The following is a 20,968-nucleotide window of genomic DNA, read 5'->3' on the forward strand; positions in this document are numbered from 1 at the left end:
GGACAAAAGGATTTTCTCATGTGTAAACAGGTTGCTGGTCAGTACGTTTGTCTGGCCAAGCCCTGCACCTGGTCATCACCTGCTGTCCTGCCTTCTTCCATTCTAGAAATGGAATTTACCATTTCTAACTGTTTTCTTGGATGAGGCGACTTTCTGTTCTATGTGGGTGTGATCATATGGAGGTCTAAGTGTCAGCAGCTGGAGTCAGACCATGGATTATAGTGCCTGTATACTGGGCAGTGTCATCAACTGGAGAGACTGGAATGAGTGAAAACAAGTGCCAACAACTGCAGTGCAGATCAGGGGTCCTATGTGTCTGTGGTGTGAGCAATTGGACCAAGTGAGAGTACAGATATCAAGCCAAACTAGGTGGAAAGGAGGTTAAGAGGCTTGGGAACAAGGTAAGTCTTTGGGAGTGAGGCAATTGGAGAAGCTGGCTTCCAAAGGGACCAGGAGGTGTATGCCAACTGATGGACAGGCTGTAAAATCTGCAGGTCAGCTAAGAGACTGCATGTGTGTGTATTTCTGTGTGGGAGGCAACTGGGGAGAACAAGGACGCAGGCTGGATGGACTGCATGTCTAAGCTATTGGGTAGTGTGTGCCCAGTTGCTGGAGGGATCCACAGTGTGCATGTTATGTGCTGCTGTGTGCAAAGAAATCTGTACCAGCAGAGTGGGACTGTGGGGTCTGGGGACTAGTGTGCCCAGGTGTCAGCAACTGGGAGACCTAGATCCACAGCCAGCTACTGGATGGACTGCGTGTCTAAGCCTAGCTACTGAGAGAGCTGTAGTGCATGTTTGTGAGTGAGGAGGTCTGTACCAGCCACTGGAGTGTGGTTGCAGGCCTTGGGGGCTCAAAAATCTAGGGTACAGCAGCAGGGGAGATCGGGGATCCAGGGGATCAGCTCAGCTACCAGAGGAATCCACATTAGATATACATATATCTGATTTCCTACTAATGGACCTTCATCCTGATCAGCCAAAGAGGAACAAGAAGAGGCTGTTGGTGCTCTTTGTGTTTGTGTGAGTGCTGACTCTTTCTGTCTGTACTGATCCATTTATCTGTGTGTGTACATGTACATACCTGTTGCAGAAATGTGTTTGTATGTATGTGACTACTTGGAATACAAGTTTCTTAGCTGTATTGTAGGGACTCTTCCTGAGCCTTAAGCCAGCTCAAGTTTTATAAGGGGTAGGTTTCCTGTGTCTGCATTGTAAAGGAGAAAACTTGGAAAAAAATACAACATGATTTTGGTTTGTGCTTTCATGAGATCACAAGTGCATTTGCCACACTCTACCACAAAACCTTCCTTGGTAGTGCAGCCAAAATCAACTCTAATATGAAGGGGCCTTAAATAATTTATGACATTCTGGGCCATTTGAATAATTGCCTTAAGATACTGAAATAAGAGTTTATAAACTGGTTTTATAATAGTTGATAAACTAATATGGTGCATCTTAAGGCAAGTATAGCTACATGACTATTTTTAAAAGGCAGCTATGTATCTATTCTGCATTTGAAAAATTGAGACTCCACTGAACATTAACTGGATGTTTTTGCTTTTCTCCCCCACCTCCGCAGATAGTTTCAACTTGATTCCAGCACAGCAGCTATCAAGTTACGGTCCACCAAGCTCTGCCGGATCATCAGAGTCTGGTTATGAATTAATGAATGAGGATGCACAACAGTTCATTAGATTTCTGCTGACTCCTGAACTGTCTCTGTGCTCTCAGATCTCAGGCAGGATTGCTCCATATTAGGTTAGTGGCTGCTCCTCTCCGCTGTGCCAACCCTAGGCCTGCTCCCAGGCAGGCTGAGGGAACGCGAGGTTTTGTGGAACACCTACTGCGCTGCACAGCCGTCTTTCACAGGATTTTTATTTACTTGATGTAAACAACCACTGCTTCAAGCACAGCCGAGCAGCAATCCGGGCCCAAACCTGCCAGAGCCCAGCAGGGTACGGAGGACTCCGGAGCCCCTTGGTCTGGTCTCCGTTCCTCCCTCGGGAGGGGGGAATTGGATGCTCGAGATGGCGGAAGCTGCTGGACCTGGTCTCGGCTCCCGCACTAGCCGGGGCGAGGGGCCACCGGCCCGCCCCGCGTCGTCGCCCCCAGTGCCTGGCGAGGGAGCGGGCAGACAGCCACCGCCTCCCGGCCCGGCCCCCACCTGCCCCTGCCCACCTGCCGCCGCGCACCGGGCAGGGAGGAGCGCGCACAGGCGCCGCCAGCCGCAACCAGCCATTTAAGGCAGCAAAGGCAGCAGCTGCCCCGCGCTAATTCATTACCTCAGGCTCCGCGGGGGGCGGGAGCGGCCGGCCGCCGGACAGCCCGCCGGGCCTATGGGGGCGGGCGGGCGGTGCCGGGCGCTCGCCAATGCCCGGGCGGCGGGGGCGGTGCCTGTGCCTGCCGGAGTCCGCCGCGCCGGCTTGACAGGGGCTACCGACAGCGGCGGAGCCCGGGCAAGCGTCAGGTTGGGCTGGCGGGACCTGCCGCCCTTCGAGAGCTGGCGGTGAGCGGCGCCTCCTGCGGGGCGGGCGCGGCGATCCTCTCTTTTTTTGGGGTGTGGGGGTGGGTGGCGCGTGTGCGCGTTTCTTGTCCTCTTCCCCCCTTTGCAGCGCGTTGGATGCTCGGTTTCTCTTCGGTTACCGAAAACGCACCGGGGGGGGAGTGGGTGGTGGGCGCTGGCGGAGGGGGTGGCAGCCCCCGGTGCCACCGGCTGCCGGCCCCCACAGGAGGGGCGCGCGGCGCCCTGCCCTACCGTTATGTAACGGCCGCGGGGGGCTGCGGGCGCGGCGGCGGCAGCACGAGCACCGGCCGTTTTCCTCCGCAGGATTAACCCTGTCTCCCCCGTTCCTCTGCGTCCCTCCCGCTCTCCCGCGGGAGCCCCGAGGCTCGGTGCGGAGCCGGTCTGCCGTGCCGGCCCGTCAGGGAGGGCCCCGGCCGCCGCATCTCCCGCCGCCATCGGGGAGCGAGGGGAGGGGAGGCAACCTGTGCGGGACGGGGGGTGCCGCGTCCCGGCCCCGGCGGCACTGCAGCGACAGGTCGGAGGACGGGCGGTGCTGGCGGCTGGTTGCGAGCTGGCAAGCCCGGCTCTGCCGGCGGGCGGCTCCCGGAGGAGGTGGGTGGGGGGAAAGATCCACCTTGCGCACGCACCGAAGGTTCTGCATGAACTATTATATAGAGACAGTGACAAAGCCTCAGCCGCTGCAGCTGTTTCTTCTGCTTCTTCGTGTGCTTGTGCAGAGCAGGCGGTCCCCTTTTATGGAGGTTGGTGGGTAAAGGCGACTTGCCTTTCTTTTTCTCAAATGCCCAAGCGTCAGCTGGAGGGGCTTTGTCTCCGAGAACCGCACCTATGTGGCGTCCTCCATGACAACCAGCATCGGGTGGGGGAGACTAGGGACTGCAGAGTAACACCCGCAGCTGCAAAGCCAAGTACGGTACTCCAGGTTAAAAAACAGGACGAGACAAAATCCTGTGAATTAATCTGCGACCCCGGCTTGCTCTTTTGAAAACAAATACCCCTCTCTCCTCCAAATCAGCAGCGGTTGAAAGTATTTCTTCAGTCCTAGGTAAAAGCTCTTGTACCTCGGTGAAGTTTCTCCACGGGGAAGTTGGGTGTGTGCTACTAGGTGCTGAACACGCATGTGAAAAGTGTGCATCTTTTACGTTAGACAGGTTTGAATCTTGCAGTATGTACACTGCTGACAAGCAATTTCCCTATTCGTGTTTTGCAGGGTCTACGTGAGCAGGTTTAGGGCTGGAAATTGTTTCAGATTTTTACAGAGGATTGCATAACTGCTTATGTTTATTTAAAAAGAAAAGGTGGGGCGAAACCACCCCCAGCCTCAAATGATGTGAGACTGTTTTCACCGACTTTTACTGAGCCTTTGCACTGTTTTCTCAACTAATACCGTTAAATAGCATGCTTTAGAAGATTGGCAAGTGTAAGAATGATAATGAAACATTAAGGTTTGGGTTTTTTTTTTTCCTCTAGTGCTGTGAAAACCTGGGGGGAAAACCAAAGAGATACCTATACACTTTCATAGTCTCAGGCTTAAAATAGTGTGACTGTTTATTGAATGTATACAATTTATTTATTTTTGAAAAGTCAATGGCCATTTTTTAAAATCCTGTAGCGATAAGCCACTTATTCAAATTGTTTTTTACAGGCCCTTCCCCAATTCAACCTCACCCCTCCCAAAACCAAAATAAAATGCTGCTTTGCATGCTTTTGCACCTCTCTGGGTCACAGTCATATGCCTTTAAATAGTCTATCATTTGTAACTGCTGAAGTGTACGTCTAGTATTAAGTCATAGTACGGTGTAATGCTTAGACAGCATGCCATGCAAGGATCAAATTGCAGATAAAGTTCACATAGGAATCTCCTGCAGTGCTTGCACTTGACCCTTGTAAATGTAAGAAAAGGTCTTTATAAATGGAAATATACATCCAACAAGTAGTTCTTTCTGTGCCCAGTTTAAAATGTGGGTTGACTGTGGTGAAAAATAATGTCTTTTTATTTAATTTTTATAGTAGATATATTCATTCCAGTTACTTTCTGTGGGCAGCTATATGATATTATTTTTACTTCTATGATATTATTTTTACTTCTTGTACCTTGAACTTAATTTGGGGTGGAGGGGGGGAAGGCTCTTTTAAGGATGCAGGCAGGCAGTTATGTCAATTTATCTTAAGATTAGTGTGTTCTGATTATAGATGCAATTAATTGTACTTTATCTCAGAATGCTTTAGAGAATAAACCATACAATGTTTAAACTTGATAACTTGCTGTCAAATGATAAGCTAAGATGCAAGTTAAAATTATATCAGCTATTTTTCTTGCTTTGCATACTTTGATTATGTAAGTTTTCAGTGTGAGAATGTGACTGTAGTCACAAGCTTGTATTATTTTATGAAGAAAAACTTATAATAAGAACAGTCTTTCCTGTGGTGCAGTCACTCAATGATGTCATGTCCTTTCTATTTGTACATGCATACTGCTTGCAGCCCTTGCATAAATGAAATGGACTCTTTTCAGCAAGCAAAAAGTGGGGGTTTTCTTCCTCCAAAAACTACTTCTATGCTGTGCATAACTGAAATGAAATGCAGGTATATAATTTTCACCCCTAGTGTTTCTTTGCCATACTGGCATGACTACTATGGGCATAAGTGCTTTTAGGTGCCTCTGCCAGTTAGTTGAAAAGAAATATTTTGCTTACAGTTTGTATTGCCATAGTGTCTGGGAGGTGTGATCAGGGACCTTAACTAATGTGTTAGGTGCAATATAACCGTGGAAAAAACTTGGGCCTGGCCCCCAAAATATAATGATCCAAAATACAGAACAAGACGTAAGTGGTACAAAAAAGGGAATGCAGCTGTTGTTAAGAAGGATACATTGGTACATGTGTATGCATTAACCACCTATGTATTTTCTCTTGTATGTTAGAGCAAAGGGAATTGTAGAACTTAATGTAAGACTCACACAGTTCTCTGAAGGAAGTGCTGGTATGAAAGGGCACTCTTGGGGCATGTGAATAATGGTTAGGTTTTGGGGGATTTTAACATATATTTAACTTGACTAAATACTGAAAGTTTAAATAAAACAATAAAAAAACCCAACCTACATCAACCCAGTATGAACCATGTTATTTTCAGGCTACTTAATTTTTACCGTTCTTTAAATTTAAGGTCACTTCTTAAAATTTTGAAATGGAGTTTTCTTTTCAAAATCAAAGTGTTATATAGGAAAAATCACATTGTTTTGCCTTTCCCCCAATGTTTTCTATATGCTGTTTTAGCTCTTTCTTCCTCTTATCTCCCTCATCTGCCCAAACCCACAAAAAATACATAGTAACAAACACACCTTTAGTAGAAAGAAATTTCTTAGTGAATGCATCACCCTGCACATCCCAAATTGCCCATATATAGAAGTACTACAAGACTTTCCCATTGCAATGTAGTGTGGTTACTGGAATACTTTGAAACATAGTAATGAAAGTAACTGTACATTGAGAGGATGTTGTTGGTAAAATACCCTGCTATAAATAAGTCTTTAAGTACACAGGACCTGTACCTGTGGTACAGGAAAAGTATGCGTAGCCTGTTCAGGTTTCGGGACGCTTTCTAACTGGATGTTTATCTCAAGTGCTGACGGAGCAGAACAGACTGATTTTGTGCTGGTCTTTTTTCTTGGCTCACAGTGGTATGTCCGTCAAAACAGATGGGAAGTTTTTCTGTATTCTTAGTTGTTATGTGCAGTGGGTGGGCAATTCAGTTGCTCCTGCTAAGGGGGAATCTTAACTGTGTCAGGACGCCAAGGTGGATGTAGAGAAGCCTAGGTTCTTACTCTTGCTAGTTGTCTTAAGGTTCCCTCTCCTTTTTCATTTCTTCCTCATCTTTCCCCTGGCTTATAGTGTCCTGAGCGTGTGATATGAATTTACCATGTCCTGGATAGAAAACTAAGAGCTAGAAACCAAAAGTATACAGACCAAAGCTTCAGTGCATTATGTGGCAGATGAAAATACAAAAGTACAACTGTCTTAATCTTATGATGTTAATTCTTGCCCAGTTTGGCTAATCTCAAGAATATGCTTGTGTGTCAGTGTTCAAATATTGGAGCGTTTGGCAAAATGAGCACAGAGAAACTTAAGGAAAAAAATCAAGGACATAACAGTTTTTGCTTAAATCTCTGAGGGATGCAGTCCTAGTTCAAACAAGTTCTTAAACGCACAGTTGAGGAATGGTGTTCTGTTGGATCAGTGCTGAGGAAATTCTTGCAGTGGAAATCCAAATGCTAGGAGGTCTTGCTCACAAAAGTGTTCTTTTGTTGTTGGTGACTCTGCTTGTTTTTAAATTAAAAACAAATCTGCATCTGTGTGTCTCATCCACTATTGGAAGGACCAGTACCCAAACAGTTCATCTTACAGGAGCTTATAGATGTGAAAGAACTTATTGATGACCTAGCAAGGGAAGTATTCTGCTCCTATTTTGTACTGAGCTGTGGGTAGCTGAAAAAAAAAAATCTGTCCTTAAAGGTTAGTTTATTTTTTTTAGATTCAGACAAAACTGAAGCAGCATACTTTAAGAATATAAGGGTTCTTTAGACAATCTAATGGCTCATGTATTAGTTGCTTTCCGTTAGTTATCTGAGACCAATAACATACATTTGATAAAAGTCTGTCTTTCAGAGATCCTTGACTAAGTGTATCTTTTGTATTAAATTGTCTGATGTGCAGACATCAGGTTGTGAAGTATTTGCAGCTATTCTTGGAAGTTACCTTCGGTATTTCCAATGGTTGATTGTCTCTCCCTAGAGAAGTCTTATTTCTAATTTACATTGGCATAGCCTGAATTTTCAGATGTTGAGTTTTTTTATATTTTTGACAGTAAAGAGCCATTTAGTATGTGATGCAGTTTCTCTACAAAGGTGTTTGAATGCCTTGCTCAGGTGACTTCAATCACCTGACAAATTACCTTGGTGGAATTCAAGTCTCACATGGTAAATCTTGTCTTGTGATTTTGTAGCTCTTATGCCATCTCCAGTTCTTTGATTAGAGGTGATGCTTTGTGGCTATTAAATCTTACAGTGCTTTCAAGGCCTTTAAGTCTCTGTTAGCTCATTTTTTCTTTGATCTAATTCTACCCCTGGCAATAGCATCATCTTGGTTCTCTTGATATTTTTACCTATAGGTGGTACACAAAGTCCCCATCTTCCTGGTGTTCAAAGTGATCTTGCCGTACGATCTCTGATCTCCTTTCATGGAGTGGATCTTCATTACTCATGGCTTTTGCAGCAATATTTTGAAAGGGTTCTATAGGAGTTCAGATTAGTAGTCTGCTCTGGATGGGGGTGGTGGGAGGGGACAATGTACAGTGTATGGAGAAATGAGGCTAAGCAAACTCTACAATTGTAATGTTACAAGTCAGGGAACATGCACTCAGGTAATCCTAAAGTGATGATAGACCCAGCATGTTATTTGGAGCTGTAAGTTAGTTGTATGACTAACTACTGCAGAAAGCAGCTGTTGCCTTCCAGTCTTTTTGGATCTGTGACTCTCAAATCACTTTTTGATATACCATGAAAAAATGAATCATCTAAACAGTTGAGTCTCCTTTTGTTGTGTATTAATCAGTGTTGTAGTCACTTTCTTCTGTGAAGGCTGTTCTAGACACTGGCATGTATCCTTGTCTGTGTGTGGAACTGCAGAATATTTCTGTCCAGATTATTTCTTCATCTACCAATGACAGCAGCCCAGCAGAGTTCAGGATGAACACTTAGTAAGTGGAATCCTCATATGGGATAGTCGCATAATGGAAAAAAAAAATGCATGTTAAGAGGTCACCAGTACATGAATGGATGCCTGTATTTATGCTTTTGCCTTCATAGTTGGAACCTTGTGTAAGTGACACAGTGGCATTACAGTATATTGTAGACCTAGTTAAGAGTTATTTAGTTAGATAAAGGGGTTTTGTGTAGTTTTAAGTGTTGTCAGTTGAGCATGCATCTTTTAAAAGAAAAAAGAAAATAGAACTATTGCTGATAAAGGTGTCTGTATAGTTGCTTCATTATAAAGAGGTGGTAGTTTATGAAGTGATTATTTGGAATGGAGGAATGTAATTTACTAAGAACCAAACTTAGTTTTCTATATAAGTGATACTGTAGCAGTAACTATGTAGGTAGATAGCAATAGTTTTTAGAAATGGAACAGTAACAGCCATTTGTCAGTAATCAAAATAATCTCTGTGCTTGATAATGAGTTTCAAAGGTTGTTCCTTTAATGGTATATGTAACTTAATCAGTCTGAAATACTGTTTTGCTAAGGAGAAGCATTGGACAACTTGAGTAACGATCTTTTGTTACTCTGTGTCCTGCTGAAGGTCTTAAGGTATCTGTATGATCTAGCCAGCCTTGCCCTTGTCCACAGTGCTATGTATACATATATTGTTAAGAGAACTAGAGGTTCAGCCACGCAGTTTCTCATAAAGCCTGTGAAAGGATTTAATTTTCTTTAAGTAAAGATGGGTTTAAATGTAGATAGTTTTGTTAGCTTTCTTTGGTTTGCAGTGTTCTTAGCTCACTTTCCTCTGTGTTATATTAGGGAAAATGGATGGCTCTTTTTCAGTTCAGCATCACATGTGGAGAAATATGCCCAGAGCAGAATATAGAAGAGAAATGCCTTAACTCTGGTTCCTACTGATAGCTGTGAAGGAAGCTTAAGGGAAGCTTGAAGAGCATTATCTGAAGCATTGCATTTTATTAGGAGGATGTTACATTTCTCCAGCTGTTTATCCCTTCGCTCAGCTTGAATGTTTATGCAAAAATGTGAGAGAAAGATTCCATCTGCTGTACTTTGTCTCTGTTTTTATTTGGCATAAATAATTAGAAATGGAAAATAAATGAGAAGTCCCTTTAACTGCAATTCTGTAACATTTTTAAAACATGGGGAAGATAAATCAAGTACTAAAATAGATTCAGTCAGGCAAATTCAAATGCCTTGCACAGTTTGATAATGTTATGAATCCAATTCACTCATAAAATAGCACCTCTCATGCTCATTGAAATATTGCTTTCTTTTTTGGTTGGATTGGCTGGAAGGTCTTAAGAAATTTTAGATGGCAACTATTTGTGGTGCAGTGGATAAATTTTATCAAGACTGTAGAAACAGATTCTGATAAAAATTACACTTTAAGCACTTGCATACTTACCAACACTTGATGTGCAGGATGGATTAGCAGGAGAATGGGAGGTAAAACCAGGAAACATTTAACATAAAACTACTAGGTTGTGTGCCTCTGAGCAGAATTCTTTGTAGTATGCCTATTTTCTAAAAGCCAATGACTTTTCAGGTTTAAGACCATCTAAAGAAATACCTTTAGGAATGCTGGTAGTTTGGCTACGCTGAGGAACTGAGAATGTAGGTGTGGAGAGGTTGAGCCTGATGTATTTATAAGAGAATGGCACAGAAATAGGAAGTTTATTGTGAGGTTAAACAGAAGTAAAATTGTTAATGGTAACAACATATGATTCTTCAAATATTTCTGCAACACCAGACTTATCTCAACTTGCTGGCTGTGTTCACTGCAAGGGGTCCACCATGTCTCTCCTTTCCCCCTACTCTATTTCTAGTTCTCAATAAAGTCAGTAGATTACTGGCTACTGTTTTCAGTATTCATTCAAATGTCTGATGTGATCACATGCATGAGAGATGCTATCTTACTGAATGTAGAATCCTATTTTTCTTGGCCAACTAAATAGATATAACAGATTAATCTGTAAAAGAATCTATACATCTGTCCCCTTTGGAAGGTAAGGATGTAGGCAAGATCAGATGGATTAAATTTGCCCATGAACTAGGGAAGTTTTTGGTCTGAATAACCGTTAAAAAGAGAAAGTGTGTTGGAAAGCCTGCATGCTCATACTTGGCTTAAGGAGTAGCAAAAAATGGAATAGAATGCTTGAAAGATTTTTGGGTTTGGTGTTTTTTTTTTTTTGTTTTTTTTTGTTTTTAAACCTACTGGTGATATTTTGCAGATAATAAACATTACCTTTGCTTATAAGTCTAGGGTTTGCACTGCGGATTACCTACTTGCCCGTCTCACTTAACAGATCATGGAGACAAAATGTATAACTGAATTGCTGGGTGGCAAGGAGTTGCAGAAAGGCTGTCTGGGGACTCTCTGTTTTGGATTATATCTTGGTGGATATTTAGGGTATGGTTGGGGTACCGTCTCCACTCTACCTTGTGGCCAAAGCGCTATGATGTGACTGTCGCCAAAGGAGAGTCTTGGACTTTGCATTAAAAACAACAGCAAAAGAAGTTGCAGAACAGAAGGAAGTCAAGGAGAGAACTTGTAGAGTTATGCTGCTTGGCTGTCTGGGGCATGTGGGAGAAGGGATTAAGAATTTAGGGAGGGATCAGGGCTAAGATTGAGAATTTGAGTGGATATTTCATTTTAGGGCTATCTTATGGAAGTTACTGTCTTTGAGGTCAAGATGAGGAATTTGTACTGCAGGCTTTGGATTCTAGCTAGAGGATGACCCTGGTGCTCAGTGTAAACATAACTTTGGGGTCTTGTGGAGTTGTGTTGCAAGTTGCAGCACAGCTAGGTGTTGCACATGAGAAATAAGGTTGTCATATGCAAAGGTGAGCATTACAGGAAAGAGTAGATGTTAGTAATACCATTATTGCATTGCAACTGTGCCGTTGTGCTATTGAGTCTTTTCTCCAAATTCATCAGTTTCAGTAGCCTCCTGAACAAAGGTCTGCTGAATGCTTTCTGCCATTAAAAAGTTCAAATTGAAAGTTTTCCTTAGTTTACAGGATTTTTGACCTCCTTTTAGCCAATTCTTGGTTGGTAAATATTCTAAAGAACAAACAGTTTTAAAATATGATGCCTTTTCTGTTAACTGGGTTCTACCTGAGGCTGTAATAAGTATCCACTGCAGTGTTCTAATCTTTTGTGCTGTCGTAGACAAATAGACTCTTATTCATTTCCGTGGCAGTTCATGCTGCAGGTGGACTTCCATTAAAAACTGGTTTTGTAATACTTGCTGCAAATGAAAGCAATTCAACATATATTGGGACAGTATATTCCTAGCATGCTAGAGGCAAGCTAGACAAAACAGATGAGAAAGTACATGGTATAGCCCAAAAAGCTAGGCATTCACACTTTTGATAGTTTCCTGTTGATTTTTTTGGAAAAGCATTTTTTGGTGTGAAAAGTGTAAACTGGGTTAATACATTTGCAGCTAGTAAGACTATTATTTCTTCCAGAGTCAGAGAACATTGGTTCTTCAGAGCACTCCATACAATCATGTACTTGCTTTATGTGGACTAATTAAAGCAGTGTGTAGAGTACAGGTCCCAGGGTCCTCATTATGTTCTGAACTCTGACAGCAGAACAGACATGTTTCTTCATCCCTCTCCTTTGGTTTCCCTGTCTGTGATATGGCAGCAATGCTAGCTTCTGTTACAAATACTAAGCTGTCTGCAATTCCTGAGCAGATTAGCTATGCGTTAGTTTTCAGGGACAGGGCAGGGAAGGTACCACAGTGAATTCTGGCCAGGTAGGATACATGTGTATTCTGTAGAGTTGTATAAGCTGCTGAAATTGTTGGCAGAAATACTCTGGCTTTTAGTAAGTCTTCAGGTCTTACTTGTTGGCACCGAGAGATGGATTACTTCTAAGAACAAATCCCTCAAATCTAAAATCAAAGTTGGACCAGAATTACTGCAATATGTTGATACCTGGAGAGGATGTGGATAAGTGAAAGAGTGTAAACTAATATAAATCTTTCAGTAAAGCTGACAGCTGGTCCGTACTGGGGCTTTGGGCTTATTTATATGTACCTGGTATTCATGCTGCTATAGAGAATAGGCAACTGGAATTCACAGAAACAATAGCTGCTTGTCCCCTCATCTTTGGAAGCATCCAGATTAACATGTGACTTTATCCAGGGGAGTTCTCCCAGCTGTCTCTCTGCAGATGAGTATGTATTGTAGTCTCTGGCTGAAAGGAAGTTTGATGATATGACAAAACTTTTTCTAATGGGTTAGGCATGTGCTGAGAACACAGATCTGCACTTTCAGTCTATTTTAGCGTGAGTTACTCATGACCTCATTCAGTTTGATCCCTAGCTTAATCTCTGTCTGTATAGATATCTCTCTGTATAATGTGCTGTATTATTTATGTATTTCAGAATGAGAGAAGGGACAAGAACTGTTTTTTCATTATACTAAAGGAGTCTTACATGACACAGACTAAAGCAGTTCAAAACACGATACCTAGTTGTCTAAATATTCTGTGGATTTGTGGAACTCCAGTTTTTTTGGGACAATTGTTCTTTCACAAAGCCTTCTGAACTCTAGCGTCTGCTTATACCTCTTTCTTCTATGGCTGCTTTTGGTGATGTGGACCTGCTAGGTTGGAGCCAGCAGTATTTGGAGAGGATGGGATTGGTGGCTAGTCCCACCTTCCTTCCCTCTGCTGGCTCTGGAAATGTAGTGTTATCAAACTGTGTGCATATTAGACTTTTTGGATGGTGATGAAAGGCATTTCTTTGGTTAGCTGTAATTGCTGTAGTCAGAATCTACACAGCTTGTGCTTTTGAACAGTGGCTTAATATTTTTCTCCCGACATTTAGAATTGCTACTTTAGAGTAGTCACTTTGTCTTATCTCTTCCACCTGTAACCCTGCTGTGGGTTCAGAAAATCAGAACCCAGGTTTCAAGTGTGGGTTTCATCTCCCGATTTGAAATCACCAGCTGCTTTTTAAAACACACTTCTGTGCAAAGTTATGGTTATGGGTGACATGGGATTAGGCAAAGTTGGCCAGCAAGGCACTGACACTGGATATAGAAAGATTTTGTTCAGGAGATACTTAAAAATGTAGGCATGTTGTTATTTTTTTATAATTTCAAATGAGACAGAGTGGCACAGATGTTTTCTCACTTCTAGTTTGTGAACTGTGCAATTGTATCTTTCAAGGATATTCACACTGAGTATAGCTCCTTGACAGAATTGCTAAGAGCAAGAGGGAGCTATCTCCCTCCAAAAAGTCTCTTGGAAGGTTTATTTGGCACAAGATAAAATTGCAAAATTATATGAACTGTACATTCCTTACAACAGCAGATCCTCACCTTCTTTTGTCCTTGCTTACGGAGGTAACTTTTGTTTTTAATATCCTATACAGACATGAAAATACAGACCTCGCTTTCTGCTGATGCGTACTGTCCATCTTTCCTTCTGTCTTGCCTTCTTGCCTGTCCTTCTTAGCTTGGGAAGTTCCTGGTTCTAGTTTCCAGCTCCAGTGGATTTGAAATGGTGAAGGCTTGGAAGAGACTTCTGCTTTTGGAAGTCAAGCTTCCTTGAAGACAGAGGTAGATGAGATCTTCCCGATCTGTTTTTTAATTCTCTTTTGCATAGATTGTGTCAGCAGCGGTTTTGTTTTCTTCTTATGTTCTCGCACCACTGTTTTGGTAGCAAAAAAATATGTGTAGCGTGATGATTCTGATCAGTTTAGACTGATTTAGATGCTATTTTGGTAAAAATGTATGCATCTAATGCTTGTAGTAGCTTACAATTTACTGTGGATGCTTATTATTTTGGTGTTTCAGTGTTCGGAGACCTTCAGAAAAGTTTATTGAGGTAAAATTGCTGTTCTTTCAAGAGCAGGCAGGGCACAAAGGAAATAGAAATGGGAGTTTGTTACATTTTTAACTTTTTAATGAACTTCAAATTTTCAGCTTTTTTTTCTTTTTATTTCATAGATGCACATATAATTCTTAGGGTACAGTTAGTAAATTTCTGTCATGTTAATTTTGATTTAGCATTTTGGTTTGTTTGCCAAAACTGGTGCTGACAGTGTAAACAAAACAGAAGGATCCCCAGGCTTAAGATATAACAAGGTTTTTAAGCATTTACTTGAATGTTTTCAAATAGGCAGTAGGGCTTTGGACATGCTGCATTTGTCAAGTGTAAAGGACAAAGGTCCTTTAGGATAGTTTTTATTAAGGTTGTTTCTAATCATGAAACTTAACAACTACTGCATAGCAGGTACTTATGTTTAGTTCTGTTGCAGCGTGCAGGAAAGGGTATGTGTTGATTGTTCAAGTGACAGAGGTTAAGCAATATCGGAAGAGGTAGAATTGTTTCCATTGCTGAGGAGTTGTATTGGAGTATAGTATATAAGCCAAAAGAACTTTCTATCTGATGTAGAATAAACCTTAACTAGAAATACATACCAATCTTTGCATATGTTAGTCACATACCATGTACAGCTGTGGCTTTAGAAGAGTGGATGAGGTAAGTATGGTGGACTTTCCAGCCCTTATCCACTATTTGCCAAACTTCTGATACCTGAAGCACCTCTTTATGGGTTAAAATTTGTAACAGTACCACAGACATGAGTGTGGGCAACAGACTGCATGTAGCTGTTGGGTCAGGCACGCGGTGGTACACCCTATCCTAAGGCTTTTCAGTGCCCCTTACTTCTGCTGAGCTAAGAGTGGATGGGCAGAGGCAAAGGCTTCTATGGAATGCTTCTGGCGTACTAGGTGTTTTTTTTGTTATGAAGGCACCTGAAAATAGTGTTCTGTTCCTCAGTTTAACGTTTCTTTTAAAAGGCAAGCCTATGCTGCATGAACATAGGGTAATCTGAAAGTAGTCTCTGCAGTAATGACATCCCTTTCTCGGTGTTCCTGCACCATGGCAGTGTTCATTCCAAATGAGTTCCACAGCTACAGTTCTTTGGGCATAAACTTGAGATGTGAATGGTTTTGTTAACAAGGAAGACTTGACTAAACATTTCTGAAGCTTCCTTACTTTTTAGTCCTTACATTGTATAACGTAAGTATTATAACATTAATATTTTTGCTGTATTTTCAAAATATTTAATTTTTCAATAAAAATAATTCAAAAGCCAAAGTCCAGAAAATAAAGGCCTGTTTATTTTTCCTGCAGAAATAGAAGTAGGTAGTAATACCTACAACAATGTAAAGGGCATACTTATATTCAAGTAGAGTGACTGTGGTGATTGCCATTTAAAAAAAAAAGAAAAAGAAACACTAAGTGTTCTCTTGTTGGCTGATGTAATGATGGTGAAATCAGGTTTGTGCCCTATTTTGGAATGTTCTTTCCCTGACTTTTTTTTTAGTGTGCTGATACTTTTTTCTAGATGGGCAGTGTTACATAGTTCTATGTATAGACTGTTGTTTGATGGTGGAGGGCACTGAGTTCTTGCTAGCTTTACAGACCACTTATTCTTCTTATGTTGTGACATGGACTGTACCCTGTAGCTCAACAGAAAGTAAACCAGTGCAAATTAATGAGTTTACCCTCCTCTTCTTTGTAGCACAATGGCGGACAATAAAGCAAAGTCGACCAAACCTGTGAATAAGACTCCTCCAAAGTCTCCTTCAGATCCAGCAAAGGACCGAGCAGCCAAACGATTATCCTATGATTCAAACAGCTCCCATGAAGGAGCTATGGCAGGAGAAGTAAGTGCTCTGGAAGAGGCCTTTAGAAAATTTGCCATCCATGGTGATACAAGAGCCACAGGAAAAGAAATGCATGGGAAGAACTGGTCAAAGCTATGTAAGGACTGTCATGTGATAGATGGGAAGAATGTGACAATCACAGATGTTGACATTGTCTTCAGTAAAATCAAGTAAGTTCCTTTCTGCCGTCACTTCCTTGTCTCCCCAACATGTTTTGTCGATACCATGTAAATTTGTCTTCTGTTGCTCACGGATGTTGTGAGGCACTGTATGTCTTTGTCACAATTGGTCTCTTTCTTGTTCCTTAATGAAACTGCATTGCTTTGTGTGAAGATACAGCTTTCAGCTTCTGTCCTGCTATCTTAAACTGACTTCAGTGTCACAGGTGTTATGCTGTACAAAGTGGTATGATGTAATCAGGACAAATGCAGGCTGTTCTGAGAAACATATGGTTTTTGACTGCAATAACTGATGTGAATGTTTCCGGAAGCATATCTGAATAAAGTCAGGATGTAGTTTTACATCTTGCCAAAGCTCAGCCTCAGAGGGCTGAAGCTATGGTGGGATATGTACTAAAAGCCATTATTCTAACAGCAGAACATATGTCAGCAATTCTTTTCAGTCTAGATGACATTTATTTCACACATAGTGTTTTAAGTTTTAACACGGGAAGATTTAATGGCTGTAGTTACTCAAGTGGTAGTAATATGCTGTAATATAGGCTTACGCATAGACTGAGAATACAGGGTTTCTCAAGATTGTTCAGCCAACTGCTTTTTCTTGCTTTCTCTTTTGCTTCACGTTTAACCCTAAACTAAAGGATAATGATAGATTTGGTGATACATCAAAACAGGTGTACTCACAAAATAAACTCTTACTCAGTTCCATTTTACAAGCAACTTTTTCCCAGCAGAGCACTAAGGTTTTTGACAACCTGTTTTTCCCTATCTGTGCTTAATGAAAAACATTAAAACCTACAAAAGAATCTCCAACTCTCCAGAAAGTGCAGAGTACTGCTTCCATGCCTCAGTAGGAGTTATGCTTATGGGCATCAGAAGGCTCTGTACTTCACTGTTGTTTTTAGGTTCTTCTGCTAGACTGTGTCTCACAAAATGGACTTTGGCCTGGGATTCTTATGGTCAGCCATAGTGGCTCAGTGAGGTGGGGCTGGTAGATCTTGGCAGTTGTAGTCTGGCCAGGGAGCACACCCAAAGATAAGAAGAGGTGTTTGTCATAACTACAGTTACCATCTAGCATTGTGGTAGACATTCCAAGCAGGTTTTCTGTTGGGTCTATTACTAGGAAGCCACCATGTTCAGCAGGGTTTGTCTTCTAGCCAGCTATACTTGGTTTATGACAATGGCACATGTTGTTCAAACACTAGAAAATAATCTAATAGAACTGTTCTTTGGATTTATCAATTTCTACGTCTATGTATAAAGCCCATGTTTGTCATCTTGCTGACTTTCCCAGGCTTCTTTTATTGTTCTGCTACAGATACTGGAAAAATAGGTAGGAAGTATGCGTTGCTGATAGTCAGGGTAAAGCAACAGGGAAATTAGTAACAGATCTGTTTACCTAAGAGCTACTGAAAGATAGTGTTTTATTTTCTCATTGGTAACTTTCTCTACTGCAGGAGAGATTTTATCAGTTCAATTCTGAGAAGTAATGAACATTTTTGTAGACTCAACAGCTCCCTTCCAACCTCCACCAAACCAAGTGAACAAAACTTCTGGAAGCTTTGAGTAGTCTGTGATACTTCAAAGCTGGGGCTATGTGTCTGCCTTTCAGAGGTTAGTTCATTTAAGGTTAAGTTTAGGTTGCTATAAAGGTTGAGGAAATTCTGATGAACCTTTGTTACAAATAAGAAAATAAGCATAGAACACTGTTTTCCTTCTGCATGAGGATGTCAGGTCAGACTGAAGTGTAATTTGTCTATTGTGCATAAAAGGTCCGCTGAAAACCTTCATGTAAGCACAACATTTGTATGTACTTCGGGATAAGAAGAATGAATGTTCTAATGCAAAGAATGCTGAGTAGTAGACATGAAAGAAGAACTGCTAGAATTGCATTGTTTAGTAAGGGAAGATGTAAACTGGGTGATCTCTGCCCTTCTCCCCGCCCCCCCGCCCTCCCCAAATATTTTTGTTTAACAGTAGTTTGTAGGTTCTTAAGGGTCTCACAAATCCTTCCGATATAAGTTGTTTTGTGTTAAAAATTGATATAATAGGTGTATCTTTCTGGGTTTTTTTTGCTTTTCTATTTTAAAAGCTTTCTAATGTCAGTGCAGAAAATATAAGAAATTAAGCAGCAATTAATTTTGCAATGGAATTGAAATGAAAAGCCAAAGCCCACATGTGAGAGTAGCCACGTGTATGAATATTTTTAAGTTTCATTCCTAGAGATCAGAGGAAAACCACCTACATTTATGCCAAATATTTGGATTGCATTAATACAGTTGGGCTAGACTGCCATTTCTGTAATAAGTAGAAAAGGATTTTTTTAAGGTTGTAAAAAACATGCAGTAAAGACATCTCATACAATATCGTTATCTTTCTATGCATGTAGCACCTGGAAAAGCAAAAGAAATGGAAGGAATTGTGAAGAGTGAATTACAAAATTTTACAATATCTTATGAAATCTGTTTAAAATGCAGCAACCCCAACAAAAGTGTACATAACTGTAAATGCAATTATGTAGTAAGCTTTCCTTACTGTATTTTATAGTTTCACAGTCAACACTTGAGATGTTGGACTCTTTTCTTCATATGTTCATTGGACTGCATACAACAGTAACACTATAGTAGTAGGGTAAATCTTCATTTCGAAGCTAGCTCTGTGCTTAAAGCTACATAAAAATCTCTCTTGATAATTGGTATCAAGATAGTTTTATCTCTTTAAAGGGCAAAATGAAGCAACCCCTTCTCTGAAAAACCTGCTCATATCATTGTTTAAAGAAAAAAAGCCTGAAAATACTTTGTAGGAAGTAATTTTTTTTAACTGGTCCCTAAATTCACTGCCATACTTGAAGACAAGGATAAATCACAATCATATTCTATGAGAAGGAAAGTTTTTATAAAGTACTGTAGTGAAATTTTCATGACAGGATCAAAAATAGTATTTTACCATTTCTGTAATGGTTATAACATCAATTTCCCTGTAGTTCAGGCTTCTGCTAAAATGTAGGGGTTTAGTGTAAATTCCTTAGTAATATTAGATCATTCCAAGCATTCATTTTTCATGTACTATCTGAACCTTATATAGACATCTTTCTTTTATATTTTGCAAATTAAGAGTGATAATGCAACCTGGGTCTACTGAATTTAGAGACATATGACTTGCAGACATGCGAGAGCATTGGAAAATGGTTGGTTTTCATGAGAATGGGAATTCCATGGGTATCTTTTTAACAGCTGAAACAATTGCCTGCCTTCTTGGAAATTCTCCTCGTTAACTGACTATTTCTTTTATGTTAGTCTTCCAGAGTTGCAAATGTTTGTAGGCTGTGTCTTGTATTGTGCTTGCAGAGTGCAAATATGGGTTTAGTGAATCTTGTTGCCTTGGAGAAAGCAAGCTCATTGGTGACACAGGAGAATGGCACAGAAATGTTCTCCGTTTGGTATGAAAAGCAACATGTGGCTGCATTCTTCTTAATCCAGCAAGATAGTGAGACACAACAGTCTCAGAACTTCAGGGTTTTTGTATTAAGGGGAGCAGAATACCCAAGAAGAATAGATGTTACTGATCTCTGACCAGCATTCTGGCATGTTGCCTTAGGAACTTATATTTCTTTGTTTATTGGGGTCAACAACTGCTCTGGGAAACTTGATATGTTAGCTATGCCATACACATTCTCCACTTGTTGTATGTAGTTAATATGGTAATAGTAATAGCCCTGATATAAATACCTCTGCTCTTATTTTCGGAATGTTACCACTCAGCACTGCAAGAATATGGTTTAAGCACTGCCATAAAACTGCTAATTATATGACATTATTAAATAGAAAAATAAAAATATTTCTGTTTACACTGGCATGTTACTATGGTTGCAGGCATGCCTGGGTGACGTCATGCCTTGGATCCATTGTGAGCATTTATTTAGGTAGTTGTCTCCATGGAAACATTTGTTTGTTTTGATGTTACTATGTGTTAAATTTTAAACAAATTTTTGTGGTTCTATACTGGATTGTTATTGAAGACTAGTTAATCTACAGAAGCTTTGTAAATATACCTTACTCCCCACCCTCTAAAATATTTTTGGTAAAAGATCAAGTGAAACCATAATTGTCATCTCAAATTCCATTAATAGTTTCTTATGTTGCTTTGACATGTTTTCTTGTTGCTGAGGAAGCCATGTGTTCTAAAGGCCAGAAAACTCTCCTCCATCCTTTTGAGAAAGGAAGGTTTTGTTCCCATGGAGAATCTTCACAACACACTTCATTGTGCCCTGACTTGAGCAGTCCCACCCATACTCTATCCTTAGTACATCTTGCACAGTCAGCCGTTTAGCCTAGTTCCCACAGTCTGGATCAGTCAGGTCCCTACAGGAGTACTTCCACCTGGGACCAGCTGGGTCTTAATTCAGGAGTAGTTCACCATTGCTGCAAGACCGTGGAAGAATTAAAATGGATATTGTTTGCTCTAAGCAGCTGGCAAGATAACTCTTGGCAAGAATGAGTACATGCTTCCCCACTTGTCAACTATAATTGCCATCTTTTCTTTGTATCGAACCATTATACTTCTTGCTATTTAATGTATTTGAAAGGAGTAGTACTTTGACACCTGCACTCATTCAAAACAAATATCTCTCCAAGAGGTTTCTCTGAAGTAGTTTGTATTTAACAGAGATTTCACTGAAGCCTCTCTTCAATTTTTTAAAATACGTAATTAGGTATGAAGTGGTCTTTATATTTAAATGAAGCATATACTAGTTATAAGTTGTGGTTTACTTCCCTACCGGAGAGATTCTTT

At 40.9% G+C, this 20,968-nt stretch overlaps 1 protein-coding gene across 1 annotated transcript in view; it reads left to right on the plus strand.

The window, feature by feature from the left end:
* Window positions 1-2,419: 2,419 nt before the first annotated feature.
* Window positions 2,420-20,968, plus strand: part of TPPP (tubulin polymerization promoting protein) — a 72,712-nt gene continuing 54,163 nt past the window's right edge. The window contains exons 1-2 of the mRNA XM_064443781.1: window positions 2,420-2,508; window positions 15,854-16,168. Coding sequence (XP_064299851.1) covers window positions 15,858-16,168 — 311 coding nt within the window. The 5' untranslated portion in view covers window positions 2,420-2,508; window positions 15,854-15,857. The remainder of the gene's footprint in view (window positions 2,509-15,853; window positions 16,169-20,968) is intronic.

Source organism: Phalacrocorax carbo, chromosome 2 (genome assembly GCF_963921805.1).
Source record: "Phalacrocorax carbo chromosome 2, bPhaCar2.1, whole genome shotgun sequence".
NCBI classification, from domain to species: domain Eukaryota; kingdom Metazoa; phylum Chordata; class Aves; order Suliformes; family Phalacrocoracidae; genus Phalacrocorax; species Phalacrocorax carbo.